The sequence below is a fragment of the Ambystoma mexicanum genome, chromosome 5q, assembly GCF_040938575.1.
Source record: "Ambystoma mexicanum isolate Mex_15411 chromosome 5q, UKY_AmexF1_1, whole genome shotgun sequence".
Lineage (NCBI taxonomy): Eukaryota > Metazoa > Chordata > Amphibia > Caudata > Ambystomatidae > Ambystoma > Ambystoma mexicanum.
The window spans coordinates 1,402,467,078-1,402,480,598 of record NC_090933.1 but is presented as its reverse complement, the minus strand read 5'-3'; the positions used below and the strand labels follow the sequence as shown (position 1 = coordinate 1,402,480,598).

At 45.8% G+C, this 13,521-nt stretch overlaps 1 protein-coding gene across 1 annotated transcript in view; it reads left to right on the top strand.

The window, feature by feature from the left end:
* Positions 1–13,521, top strand: part of LOC138498458 (fibrocystin-L-like) — a 374,239-nt gene that overhangs the window by 321,622 nt on the left and 39,096 nt on the right. Inside the window, exon 16 of the mRNA XM_069622208.1 lies at positions 1,959–2,282. Within this exon, the coding sequence (XP_069478309.1) occupies positions 1,959–2,282 (324 nt within the window). The remainder of the gene's footprint in view (positions 1–1,958; positions 2,283–13,521) is intronic.

Below are 13,521 nucleotides of genomic sequence, written 5' to 3'. Positions count from 1 at the left end.
CCTACCTTTCTTGCTTGGTTGGCGAGATATTTCTCGGGGCGCGAACTTCTTATTGCGTTCTTGTGTCTGCTGCAGTGTTTGCTCTCGGTCGCTTCTGTTTGGTGGATTTAGGCAGACTGCTGCATAGTGGTTGAGGCAGTTGCACTTGTGGCACGTTGATCCCCATGTGGGGCAAGATTCTCCTCTATGTCATGGACCACCGCACCATTTGCATGCGTTGTCTCTTCCTTGCAACGTTTGGGGCTTGGAGGTGTTTCCTCTTTGCTCGCTTTGTTCTCGGGTGTTCTGGTGCCTCGATATGGCTGCGATGTCCTCCGTTGGCTTGGGGTTGTCAAGCGGGAGTCATTGGATTGCCGCCTCAATTACCGCTACCTGGTCCTCTGTTTGTTTGCGGTGTCGTGAAGTTAATTCCTTTGGGTGCTTGACTTAATACTTGTTGTCTGCAGTGCTGTGGATGAGACTAGGCTTTCCGGCGTGTTCATGTTCCTTATGGAACATTGGGGGTGTGGAAACGAGGCTCTGCTTCCTCGTTTGTTGATTTGGAACGTTGGGGGTGTGAAACTGAGGCTTCCGCGCGTATTGATACGCGGCCTGGCGGGATGTTGTTAGGCCTCATAGAGTGTTGGGCCTGAAGTCACGGCTTTTCTCTCCCCCAGCATGCGGATCTGCGGCTCGTGCTGTGAGCGCACAGGGCTCTGACACTGATCCTTGTCACCAGTGGGTGGTGGCACCTGACATGAATGATGGGCCTGACTAGGCCAGATGGCGCAGCGCTAGGCTGCACACAAAGGAACACACAGCCACTCGTGAAGCTGCGTAAACCCGGACTATATATAACACTATGAAGAAATTGATGAATTAATCCATTAACAAAGGGACATTTGTAGTGCAACATATCAACATTAATCTCCCTAAAATGCTTTATTACTCAAAGGATAGCTTCCCAGCAAATTTCGACAAGGTATGTGTTGGCATTGTATCACTGCAGTAGGTATGTGTGCAGATGTGAATGTTCACAGGATCTCATTTCATTTCTAGGGTGCATTGGCTTTCTTTTTTTCTGCGGTATAGGAGGCTTTAGGTAGATGAGCGTTTTAGTTTTGCTGCTAACGTATTTTGGGACCTCTCATCAGATAACTTTGTGTATGAGACAGGAAGCTTTGAGGTTCTTCCAGGCTTACTTGGGATCCGAGCAAAGAAAGTAGGAGTTAGTGCGAGGGTTGTTTCTTGTCTGGCATTTTTGACAATTTTAGCTATTTGGAGTGAGAAGATTTGACATTTTGTTATTCAAAAAGTGGCGATAGCTGGGGACAAGATGAGAATGATGATTGTTTCCACCACAACCAGGCAGTCCGTCTGACTAAGACAGATCATTTGCCACATACTTATTGGAGATCTCCCGCTAGCACTATATATTCTCTTGGTGGGCTTTAAAGGCTAGGACATGACATCTAGATAAATATTGAATCCCATCAAGTTTGCATAACGATATGTTAATGTTTTATTTGGAAAAAAAGGAACATTAACTGTACTTGCCAGACACATTGCTATCTTAACACACAACAAAAGACATTTGTGTGTGCCGATGCAATATACTTTGATTTTCCTTTTCCTATCCTCTGGCAAAAATAGAATCTACACACATAAATTGAGCTGCCGGACCCATTCTGCATCAGTGAGTATTATCAAGCCAACACACGAAGTTGCCCGGTCGCATGTCACTGGGGCTGCATGCATTGCAACCAGGTGATGCAACACAAGCATGGCGACGCAAACCTGCACTCTGCTGCTCAACATTACTATTGTAAGACTCCTGGTTTTCTTGACACTAATCTACCACCTTTGATTCAAATGATGTTTCTAGCTTAATATGGGATGATAAGATACATTTAATGAAAATGCCATCACGTATCCTTTACTGAATAACATTACATTGCGTATAATGTTTTATTTTTCAGGCACTGGTTTCAAGATGGAGTTTGTGCTGAATGATGTAATCTCGCAGACCAGGTCCTTCGCCTCTCAAAAGAGTCCTGAACCCAACACTACCAGCAATACAACCAGTACTACCAGCAGTACAACCAGTACACAAAGTTCAGCAAGTACAGCCACTACAACCACTACCAAAGCAGCTGCAGTGGACCCCAACCATGGCACATCACTTGCTTCTAACACTGTTTTCCAGAAGATGGCTCTCATGCTTGGTTTCCTCTTAGGGAGGCAATTGCTTCCGGATATCTGCATCGCTGTAACTGTTGTCGCCGTTCTGAGCATGACTGTGGGTAAGTTTACAAGTGAATGGATTCAATATTCTCATTCTGAAATCAGCACCGAAGGTAGAGAAAAATAATGGCAGACAAAGAGGTTGATTCTAAGTGCAACCCTAACAAATAGAGAAATTTTCCTCAAAATGAATCTGCATGTTTCTGAATTCGATACACAAGAGTTACTGTCACATTTTTAAGCATTCCCACAAATGCTTTTAAATATCTAAAAGTCACTCTGGTCTCAAGCATAATACACGAGACCGCAAGTACATCAATAAGTGATGCACTCATGGTAGGAATTTGTTTATGGTGTGTTAATGTTATGCATACCTTAACGTGAAACAAATAATAACAAAAACAATAATAACATTTTTAAATAATGATTCATGCAGGATTGTTATCACTTTTACCTTCTGTACTAATAGGTGTTGTTATTCCCCAATTAAATGGTACTCAAACTAGGCCTAAACAATATTTTCTTTGCTCTTAAAGCTACTTTTGAAATAGTCTCTCTGACAATATGGGCTGTGCATTTTCTTAACTTTACTCTCCCATGTCCCAATCATTACTCATGAACGATGCCCATCTCGTCAAGTCAGGGGAATCTCTCTGCAAGATGACAAACCTCTCTGAGGCTCTGCAATCTAGGAACCAGGAATAGAGGGTGAGGGGGGCCTCACATTAGGTGCAGAAAGGTCTTACTGAAAATGGTGGCTCTTGGAAAGAAGCAACATCCAATGATAAGGTACAGGTACTGGAGGACCTGATGTTGGACTCGTTTGACAGCTGAGCGGAAGGATCACATAGCAAGGATTCCCCAACACAGGCTCTATTTGCTCTCACAAATGCAGCATGAGCAGGATGCTATCTGAGGCCTGGAGTGGAGTGGGCTACAATATTGCACTTCATGTGGATGCACATATTTAAGATAGAGTAGCAAGGTGTGCCAAACCATCTAAATTCCAAGATGAGAGAATTAATAAGAGCAAAGAAGGCTGGTAAAATAAGCCTTGTAAACCTCTTCGTCTCCAGAAAGGAGAGACCCAGGAACCATGCAAGGCACAAGCCACACTTCCTGTGGAGGCTGGCAAAGAGGAGGGGATCCCTAAGGACAAGACTATTGTCTCTTTCATCAGGGACTAGTGGTTGGCTTTGCTTCTCAGACCATAAAACAGAAAACAAATAAATTGAGAAATATTTAGACAGTATCTCTGGTTAAGGTTTTGAATCACATTGGACAACTCAGAGGTCTCTCTAAACCAGACGATTCGGGACCCTACTCATAACCAAATAACTGCCAATTCAATGAGGTCATAATGCCAGGATACCAGTTGATATCTGTGCTGACAAGAAAAATGCTCAGAGTGCAAGGTGCCAGAGAAGATCTCCATGTCCAGGTTCATGGCTAATCTGTATCCCTTGTGGGACCCTGGAGAGGATAGGTTGCTACATATTGATTTGCTGCTCTCCAGTCGGAGGTCAGTCTTCAATGTTTATTGTTGAGCTGTCACTGAGAGTTTTTGCAGATAGGTAGATTCAGTTCTCGGCAACAGTTATGCTGGACCTCACGGATGTATGTCTATTGATTGAATTTAACGGGTGGACATTTTTTGTCTCCAATTTTGTTTATTGAATTTTTTACTACAGAATGTGGGGGGAAACCCTAAGCATCCCTCTCCCAATTTCCCCTCCCACAATCCACTCTCACCAGTATTGCCACATCCCAACCTCTATATTTTGGTGGTAAAAAAATGGTTAAAATGTTTGAGCAAAATCAAACTCGACCAGTTAGGTTTCAAGCAATAGACCCAATACCAATCTTCACCTTTCCCTTTCCCTGATAGTATACATTTAGCCCATTCTTTGTTGGTAGTGTTGCAAAACCTATTAAATGTGATATTGAAAAGCACATAATGCTCAACATTGCTAGATCACATATATGGTCAGGTACGCTGGTAGCAGACCTGGGCCCTCATTACAAGTTTGCCAGTAAACCGCCGGTACGACCAGTATCTCACCGGCAAACTCACCTTACTGTTTCCGCCGCCCGATATCCCTGTGATTCTGGAATATTATGGGTTGTGGCATTAGTAACGGTGCTGGTGCTTCAGTGAAAAATCTGCCGGTAGGGGCCTAACCTACCGACAGGCCTGACCTGCCGGTAGTTCACTGCCCCTACCGGCAGACTTGGAGTAAGCCGGTCCAGGAACTATTCCGGAGCCGGTTGTACCAGCCATTTTACCACAATTTTCCCTGGACCGGCTTACTTGTAATGAGGGCCCAGCAAAATAGTTGCAGCAGTAGCTGTAACACGTTATGTGAATATCATGGGTTGGCACACAGACCTGTCACAATTCCACGCCGCCCTGAAGATACAACTTCAAGGTGTACTCTTATTCATGGACCAATTGGAGGAAACGATACACGACATGGTTAAAGAAAAGAAGCATTCACGAGCATAGGAAGCATCCGAAAGCCTACTTCCACATTCTCCAAGCCATTCTTTTTTCAGCAGTCTAGCTGTGATAGAAGAAGAAGAGGCAACTAGGAGTAGTGTAGATTACCCATTGCAAAACCGACTTTGGTACTGGGACGAGGAAGAGAGGATTAGAGGCCTCTAGCTATCTGGGTCAGGTAGGTTCCTTTAATCGGGACGGGCAAGGTCAGGCAATTGAGGGTGATTTGAATCAACTGCAGACCCTTATGAGTGTATAAAAGGTGTAAGCAAGAGCAGCGTGGAAGGCAGCATCGTGAGCATCAGGAGACTTGCATGTGGAGGAAGCCGTTGTGGTCTAGGAGCCAAGATGCCAGAAAAAACCCTGAGGACTCGCGGAACCCAGAGGAGCTGGGAGTTGCAGATTCTTCGAGCCCGGGGGCCTCGCAGTGCTGGTGAAATCAAGAATCAGCATGAAAAAGAGAGGGCGAGCAAGTCATGCTCGCCCAAGTCAAGTCAGCATCACGCTTCCTGAGAGAGAGAGAGGAGGAAGCCGCGGGATCCACAGGAGCACACTGAAAGGTAACGGGAGTGTCAAAGCAATGTTCTGAGATAATGAATTGTACTGAAATAATGGGAAAGTATAATGTGAATGCCGAAGTGAAGGAAATCAATGTTTTGAATGGAATAACAGCAATTGAACATTTATTGAATACCAAACTAAGCAGAAGCAATACTTCAATGGATTGCTTTTCTCCCGCAGATTCCTCATCTGATAGATACCCTCATCCAGCTCTGCTGCTTCAGAAACTTTTCGACAGGGGGGCGTAGTGTATCTCGACTCAGCTGTCGATCCGTCTTGCTCGGTGCTCGATTGTCCACTCCGGACGTGATGTCGGGCATCGTATATATACCACGTCACTATTCCCCATACCTCAGTTCCTTTTTTCTGCACGCTCGCACACAGCTTGATGAACACAACACTGATTCTGCATTTTGGCTAAATTCGTAAATTTTTAAACCTCGGCCGCGATGTCCTCTCCCCGAAAATCAGGCTTTAAAAGGTGCACCTACTGCCATTCCAAAATGTCGGTGACCAACCTGCACAACATGTGTTTGTGGAGTCTGGGTGTGGATCACCACACAGAGGTATGTGCATCGTGCTCCAAAATGTACTCGAATTACATAAGAAGAAGAGGCGCCACCGCCATTGACACAAGTCTGACTCGTCATCAGGAAAAGGTAAGCCCTCAGCTGTCCCGACCACTGGAGAGGAGTGGGAAGATTTCAAGAAACAAATGCTAGAAATGTTTAAGACACAGGCTGCTGCAGGTGCGGGTCTGCCCCGAACAGCAGGCCTTGGCGGTGAAAGCGGCGCTCAGCACTCCCGACTCCACGCACGCCAAATCGTTGACACCATCAGCGTCGGAGAAGCCTTTGGGCTCGACGCCAAAAATGGTGCAGAAACCATTGATGCCCGGGCCATCTCGAGAGCGTTGCAAAGCTGACATTCCTGATGTCACGGTGGTACCCAAGCCCCGATCAGCCCTGACTGCCATTCCGTTGACGTCGAGGGAGAAACCCTTGGAGCGACTACCGGCGATGGATCCTTTGTCCCTCTCTCCAGGTCGGGATTCTTTGAATCCATGGCGTCAATTTTCCATGCATACCAGGGTGTTGACCATGGGGACATCAATCCCATATATGCAGGGTCGGGAGGAGTCGATTCTTTCGATGACCAGGACACATCGCCAGATGTTGAGCTTTAGCAAAGTCAGCCCTATACTCACACCCATGCTAAGTTAAGGGCCCAGGTAGAAAGGGTTGTAGACACCATAGGTCTGAAGTCATTGTCAGTGCCTACCCAGGGCTATGAACTGACGGACATAATGGGTGAGGTCCTGTGACAGAGTGTAACATGCCACTTAATCCGGCAACTGCTAATCCCCTAGCCTCCTTGTGGCAGCATCCCTGCTCCAATCCCGTGGTCAACTCTAATTCTACAGGGAAGTACAGGCTGGCAAAAGGAGACTCATCATTTCTGGCTTCTCACCCTTTTCCGAAGGGCCTGCTCTGCAAGAAGCCAAAATGTCCACCAGGCCTGCAGCCTCCACTTCTAATCTGCCTTCGGATAGAGAAGGCAAAAGGTTGGACGCTATGGCCAAGAAGGTCTTTATTTCTTGCAGCATAGCATTCAAACCAACCAATGTAGCCTGTGGATTTGCTAAATACTCTTTTGGTTTATGGAAAGCTGTGGAGCAGGCATCTCAATACATTCCCGAAGGTGAAATGCAGGAAGGATTTACACGGCTGATGGAAAATGGGAAGGAGGTAGCCAAGCAGTTGTTGCAAACGGGCCTGGACGTGGCCGACTGTGTTTGCCGTTTGATGGGGTCGACTGTAGTCTTGAGGAGACAAGCTTATCTTAAGACCTCTGACTTCTCTCTGAACGTTCAGAATCGGCTACTGGACATGCCTTTCGATCGAGAGTTCCTTTTTGGCCAGAAGACGGATTACTCTTTGGAAATATTTAAGAAGTCGAAATTAGCGCAAACCTGCCTTCAGCTTTGCCTTAGAGGCAGAGGCTACAGGTGCTATCTGCCTTACCGTAGAGAGGCGCAGCTCCCACAAGCCAGGCAGGGCAGACGCGTTTCTTGTGTCCCGGTAGGGGCAGAGGGGCTTCTAGATGCCAGCAAACAGTGACAGTGGTGGGGGCAGCTCTGCCCTCCAAGCCGCTGTGATTTCCCCTCCCACAACTTACCGGTTGGCGGATTGTTGGCAGAGCATTGGCCCCAATGGCAAGAGATTACCTCAGATGCCTGGGGTCTATAGCTCCTGCAGTGGGGTTATATTGTCTACCTTTCTTAAGAAAACCACCGGACAGACCCCCACCACCTCCAATCCAACTGGGATAGGAGCTCCAGTAAGAACTGCAAGCCCTGTTGTTAAAGGGTGCCATGGAAGAGGTACCTCATTAACAGAGAATCAGGTTGGTATTCACGGTATTTCCTGGTGCCCAAGAAGGGAGCTCCATTCTGTACTTCAGGGCTTTGAACAAGTTCCTGAGGAAAGACAAATTCAGGACGGTGAATTCTTTTTTAAAATTATTTTATTTTATTCAACAGGTCATTTGGTTTACAATTCGAAAACCTTTAACCCTTCCACCATTTACCAAAGTCTCAACAAATCCAAACATTGTTGGAGTCCCATTTCAATCTCTAAGAGAACGATCGTCCAATGCTCTGTACCTCTTCCTCGTTCTCTCTGAATCCGGTACCTCTAGTTTCTTGAGCATTGTAATTACCAACTTTACGAGGGCTATGTTGATTTTGATTTTCCCTCCTTCAATCAATGTTCTCCACCAATCGTCCATACTTCTAGTCGGGTGGCTTCTGAAAATGTCCCCTAGACAGTGCTCACGTTCCTGCCTTAGGCCCCGACAGCTTAGGGTTAGATGTTTTAAAGATTCTATCTCACCAGGGAGTTCACAATCTACACCCTATATCTCTACTCATGATGTTTCTTCTTTGCAGTATTTCTCCGGTCGGCAAGACATTAGGAGTGACCTAAAGTACCAGTTTGGGAACAGTGTCAAGTATCCTGGTAACAAGTTCAGTTTCCTTGGCTGAGCCCAGAATTCTTCATAGATCTTGTATTTCCCGTTATGCTCATGGGTTTCTATCCAATCCATTGTGTACAGTTTTTTTTGTTTTATCTGGATTGTTCAGCAAATCCTCCTCTGTTTCATTGAGAATTGTTAGCATTGCTTGACACGTTTCTTGCCATTCCACTAACACAACGTCCATTTGTTCTTTCAAAGATTTTTTCAACACCCTAAAGCCTCAAGACGCATTCTCCTCCAAACACTTACGATAAAAGGACATTTTTTTCCAGTCAACTATGGCTTTCAGCGATGTTAGTGCCAGCTCTCTCCTTATTACTTGTATTGGAACAGATTTGGGGAGTTGGAGCACTTGCCGTGCTGGAAAAGACGTTGATGTTTCGGCTCCGTAGGTCAATATGGGTACTGCTTTCATTCTGTAAAATTTTATCAGAGGTATTATGGTGAACCTGCAGTATCTTCTCAATAAGATTTTCCCCTGCGCGGCTAGATTGATTGCTTTCCTTCTTAGCCCTTCAATTCTTGGGGCTTTACTTTTGGTATTGTTGATGCAAACTCCCAAGTATGTAAACGAGTTTACTTCCAAAATGTTCTTTCCTTTTAATGTCCATTCCATCTTCCTGTTTTTACATTTATTCCCTCCCTGGGGAAACCTGATTGTACTTGATGTTTCTGGATTAATTATCAGGTAATTGTCTTCCACATATGACTGTAAGGTTGTTAAATGTCGTTGCAGACCTATCGGAGTCTGATCTATCAGAACAATATCATCTGCATATAACAGTCTCCCTATTGATGACCCCGCAACTTTTGGAGGGAAACAGCGTGTAAAGTCAAATTCTTCTCCCATGTCTGATGTAAACAAGTTATAAAGTTCCGGCGCTAGGGGGCAACCTTGTTTCAGACCCGTTTTGATGGAAATTTGGTCCGACAAAGTCCCTGTCTTATCCAGCCTTACTCTGATAGTTGTGTCCAGGTAAAGTTCTTTGATGTTCTCCACAATGACTTGAGGGCATTTCCACATCTCAAGTTTATCCCAGAGTTTCTTTCTTCTGATTGTATCAAAGGCCTTAGGCAGGTCAATATTTTCAACAGATTAATCAAAAAGATGTTTAAAGCGGTTCCTCTTCCCTTGACAAAGCCAGACTGCCAAGGATCTCTCCGACCTTTCTGGATGCTCCATTCTGTTAGGGCCTTCAATAATATAGACGCAAATACCTTCCCAGCAACATCCAGGAGGGCAATGTGTCTATAGTTGTCAGGAGATGATCTCAACCCTTTTTTATAAATGAGTACCACCACCGCTGTCTTCCAGGATTTTTTTCGAGATTTTCTCGGTATGTAACACATATTTGAACAGTTGATGCAAGAACCATGTCCATTCTGGTATATTACTCTTTAGTATGGCATTTGTCAGCCCGTCTGGTCCCGGGGCTCTGGAGTTTTTTAGGTTCTTCAAAATAGTTTCAATTGACTCCATACCAATGTCTAGTCCATCCGTTCTTGTATTTATCAAGGACCTAGGTTGTAAAGGAGTCAAATTATCCTCTTGCTGCTGCGTGTAGAACTCACACCATTCAATTGCGCTTATGGGGTTCGACAGTGACACATCTTGAGTAGTATTTGTTTCGTTGATAATTGTCCATATTTCCGCTGTATTTTTGGATCTTATTTTGTCCAACATTCTCTCTGCGTCTTGATTGAGCATGGTTTTCTTATGTAAATATAGCCAGTTACGGTATCTCTGTTTCAGCTTGTGGATCTCCTTGCTGTTATCCAGGCACCCAATCTTATTTAAACGGGTAATGTTTTTCTTCAGATCTTTTTTCTTTTTCCATACAATTCTATCATACATATGGGAGTGGATCTTAGTCAGTTGGTTTTGGTAAATTTTTCCTTCCGCTCTATAACCTTTAAAGAGCGGGATATAATCAATTCTTTGTTTTTTTAAATTAAGTTCCAGGTCCGCAATCAGGTCTTTTAATTTGAGGTTTAGCCCTTTGATGTTCTCGGGACATATCTTAAGTTGTATTCCTCTTCTTGATGTCAATATGTCATGGTTGTAAGTAATGATGTTTTTATTACTGATATTCCTACAGGTGAATTTCAACAGGTTATGGTCGCTGGCGGTGGTTGTAATCACCTCCAATGTTAGAATGTCTGTCGACAGATTACTTGATGTGCATATGTAATCTAATATTTCATTTGTTTGAGCCCCCTTCCATGTTATTTGGGCAGGAATGTCCCCTTGGACCATTCCATTTAGTATCAAACAATCTCTGGATTGTATCATTTCTCTCCACCTCATTCCTCTTTTTTCTCTTGTTGTTGCTACCGCCAGGTAGTGTACCATGGCCTGATTGCCTTTGTCCAGGCAGGTGCAGTTTAAATCGCCCACCATTATGCAAAGGGGATCCGTTGAGAGAAATTCTCCACGCTCTCGAACTTCAGCACTGGCTGGTGTCAATAGACCTATAGGATGCTTATTTCCATGTGCCTATACATCATAAGCACAGGAAGTTCCTGAATTCCTCATAGGGGGACAAGCACTCTAAAACAAGGCAAATCCCTCCTGGGCATGATGTCCTCCTGTATCTTCCTTGTGCCCAACTGCAGACTGAAAATGAGACTGTTTCAGGAGGAGCTTGACAAGCAATGGGTACAAAACAGCGGATCATGGGACGACATCATGCAACTCACGCCAACATTGCACAAAGCCTTGAAATGGTGGGCCAAGGACACGAACCTGCTACAGGGCATGACTTTCCAAATACCCATGTCCACTCTATTCTAAGGACGGACGCCTCGCTGTCTGGGTGGGGCACACACTTAGGTGATCTACAAGCCAGTGGGATAGGGTCACAGGCAGAATCCTGCCTACACATAAATGTGCTAGAACTTGGGTCATCCGATGGGCACTGCGATCTTTCATACCGGCATTAACCAGACAGGTAGTGACAGTGCAGACAGACAACACCACGTTGATGCACTACACGAACAAACAAGGGGGCACAAGATCCACCATCCTGTCACTAGAGGTGCAGAGACTCTGGAATTAGGCATTGCAGCACAGGATCCAGAGGGCACCTCCCCGGCAAGGACAACATACTAGCGGACAAGCTCAGCAGACAATTTCTGCAGTCCCACAAATGGGTACTGAGCAATCAGGAGCTGGACAAGCTGTTCCGCAGGTGGGGCAAACCCAAGACAGACCTGTTTGCAACATCCGAAAACAGAAAATGCAGTCAGTTTGCTTGCAGGTACCCAGAGAAATACTACCTGGGGGACGCATTCTCAGTGGACTGGAGGGGAAAGTTCCTCTACAGCTTCCGCGCGACACCGTTAATACCGAGGGTGCTCTGCAGAATGATCGAATAACCATGTACCATGATCATGATAGCCCCGACATGGGCACGTCAAATATGGTACACTGCACTACTCCAGCTGGCACGGGAGACCCCCATCCGGCTCCAACCACATCCATATCTACAGTCGCAGCACAAGGGCAAGCTGCTCCACCACGACCCTGCCAGTCTGTCTCTAAGGGGCTGGTTCCTCAGCAGCAAAGACTCCACAAATGCGCACTAGTGCCCAAGTGTTGGGGCATACTCCGAGCAGCCAGGACTCCTTCCACGCGGCAGACTTACGCCAAGAAGTGGAAGCGCTTCACGGGGTGGTGCACAGGTACAAGTACAGACCCTTTCTCAGCACCGGTTGAACAGGTCCTGCCCTATTTATTACAGTTGGCAAAGAGTGGGTTAGCACTCTCATCTAACAAGGTTCACCTTTCAGCCATCTCTGCTTATACCACAAAACGTCACCAGGACTCTCTGGTCTCGAATCCTGCAGTCAAATCATTCCTGAAATGTTTGATGTACACCTTCCCCAGAGAAAGGAAAGCCATCCCTTCTTGGACTCTTAACATAGTTTTGGCAGCGCTAATGAGAGCGCCCTTCAAACCCATCCACAGATGTGACATAAAGTTCCTATCTTGGAAGACAGCGTTTTAAGTGGTCATCACGTAAACCAGACGCATTGGGGAACTGCAGGCACTTTCAATCGAACCTCTATTCATCATTTTTCAAAATAATGAAGTCATCCTCCAACCTTACCCTAGATTCATCCCTAAGATCATGTCTGAGTCTGTTCTACACTGTAGGAATTGACCGTATTGCCTACTTTCTCCGGCAACCATACAACTGCAGCAGAGAAAACACTGCATTCACTGAACGTGGCTAAAACACTAAAGTTCTACATGCAAATGACAAAAGACTTCAGGGCCTCCAAGAGGCTTTTTTGTCCCGTTTGAAGGACATGGCAAGTGTTGATGCATCTACAAACAGGGTCTGGCTCATTGGGTGTATCAGGATCTGGTTCGTTGGGACTCCAGCTGCATTACCAACTGCCACCAAATAAAAAACAACCCGCTACTGTCAACGCCGGCAGAGCATTCCACCAGGACAAGATCAGCTTAGGCAGAGTTCAAAGCAGGAGTATCTAGAAAGGACATATGTCGAGTGGGTATTTGGAGTATGCTCCACATGTTCACCTGACATTACTGCTTGGAAGAAGACAGCAGAAAGGAAACAGCAGCAGGACCGGCAGTGCTTCAGCACCTATTTGCTGAAGGTAGGAGCAGCCTCATGTTCTTTTAATGTTCTCTTCTTATCCCGCCGACCCGTTGCTGGTGTAACTGTTACGTGTGTGTGCTAGGCTCACTTTCTCTAAGGGAGTTCTTCTACTGTTAAATGTAGCTTTACAGTAATAGACAGGTTATATATTGCATATATATATATATATATATACAAATGTCTTGCCGTCAGACATTGGGGTCATTAATACCTGGGCGGTAAGGGATACCGGGCACCAGTAAGGAGACCGGTGCCGGTAATCCCTTACCGCCCTATTCCAAGGTCCCTTGGCAGGGACCGTAAGGAACGTGTGGTCTGACCACACGCCCCTTACGGGTCCCGCTAAGGGACCAGGGCACTAATAATGGGCTTGCAAGTCACAAGCCCGTTATTAGCGCCCTCCCCATTCCCATTGGGCCCTATGGGGGCTCAAATGGTAATGGGGAATGGTTTGTGCAATGGGGACTTACCAGTCCCGCCAGGGTCGGACTAGACCAGTAAATACCCATTGCACAACACCGGACACAGGCACGGGTATGGGAGGCAGCCATGGAGCTAATAGCTCTA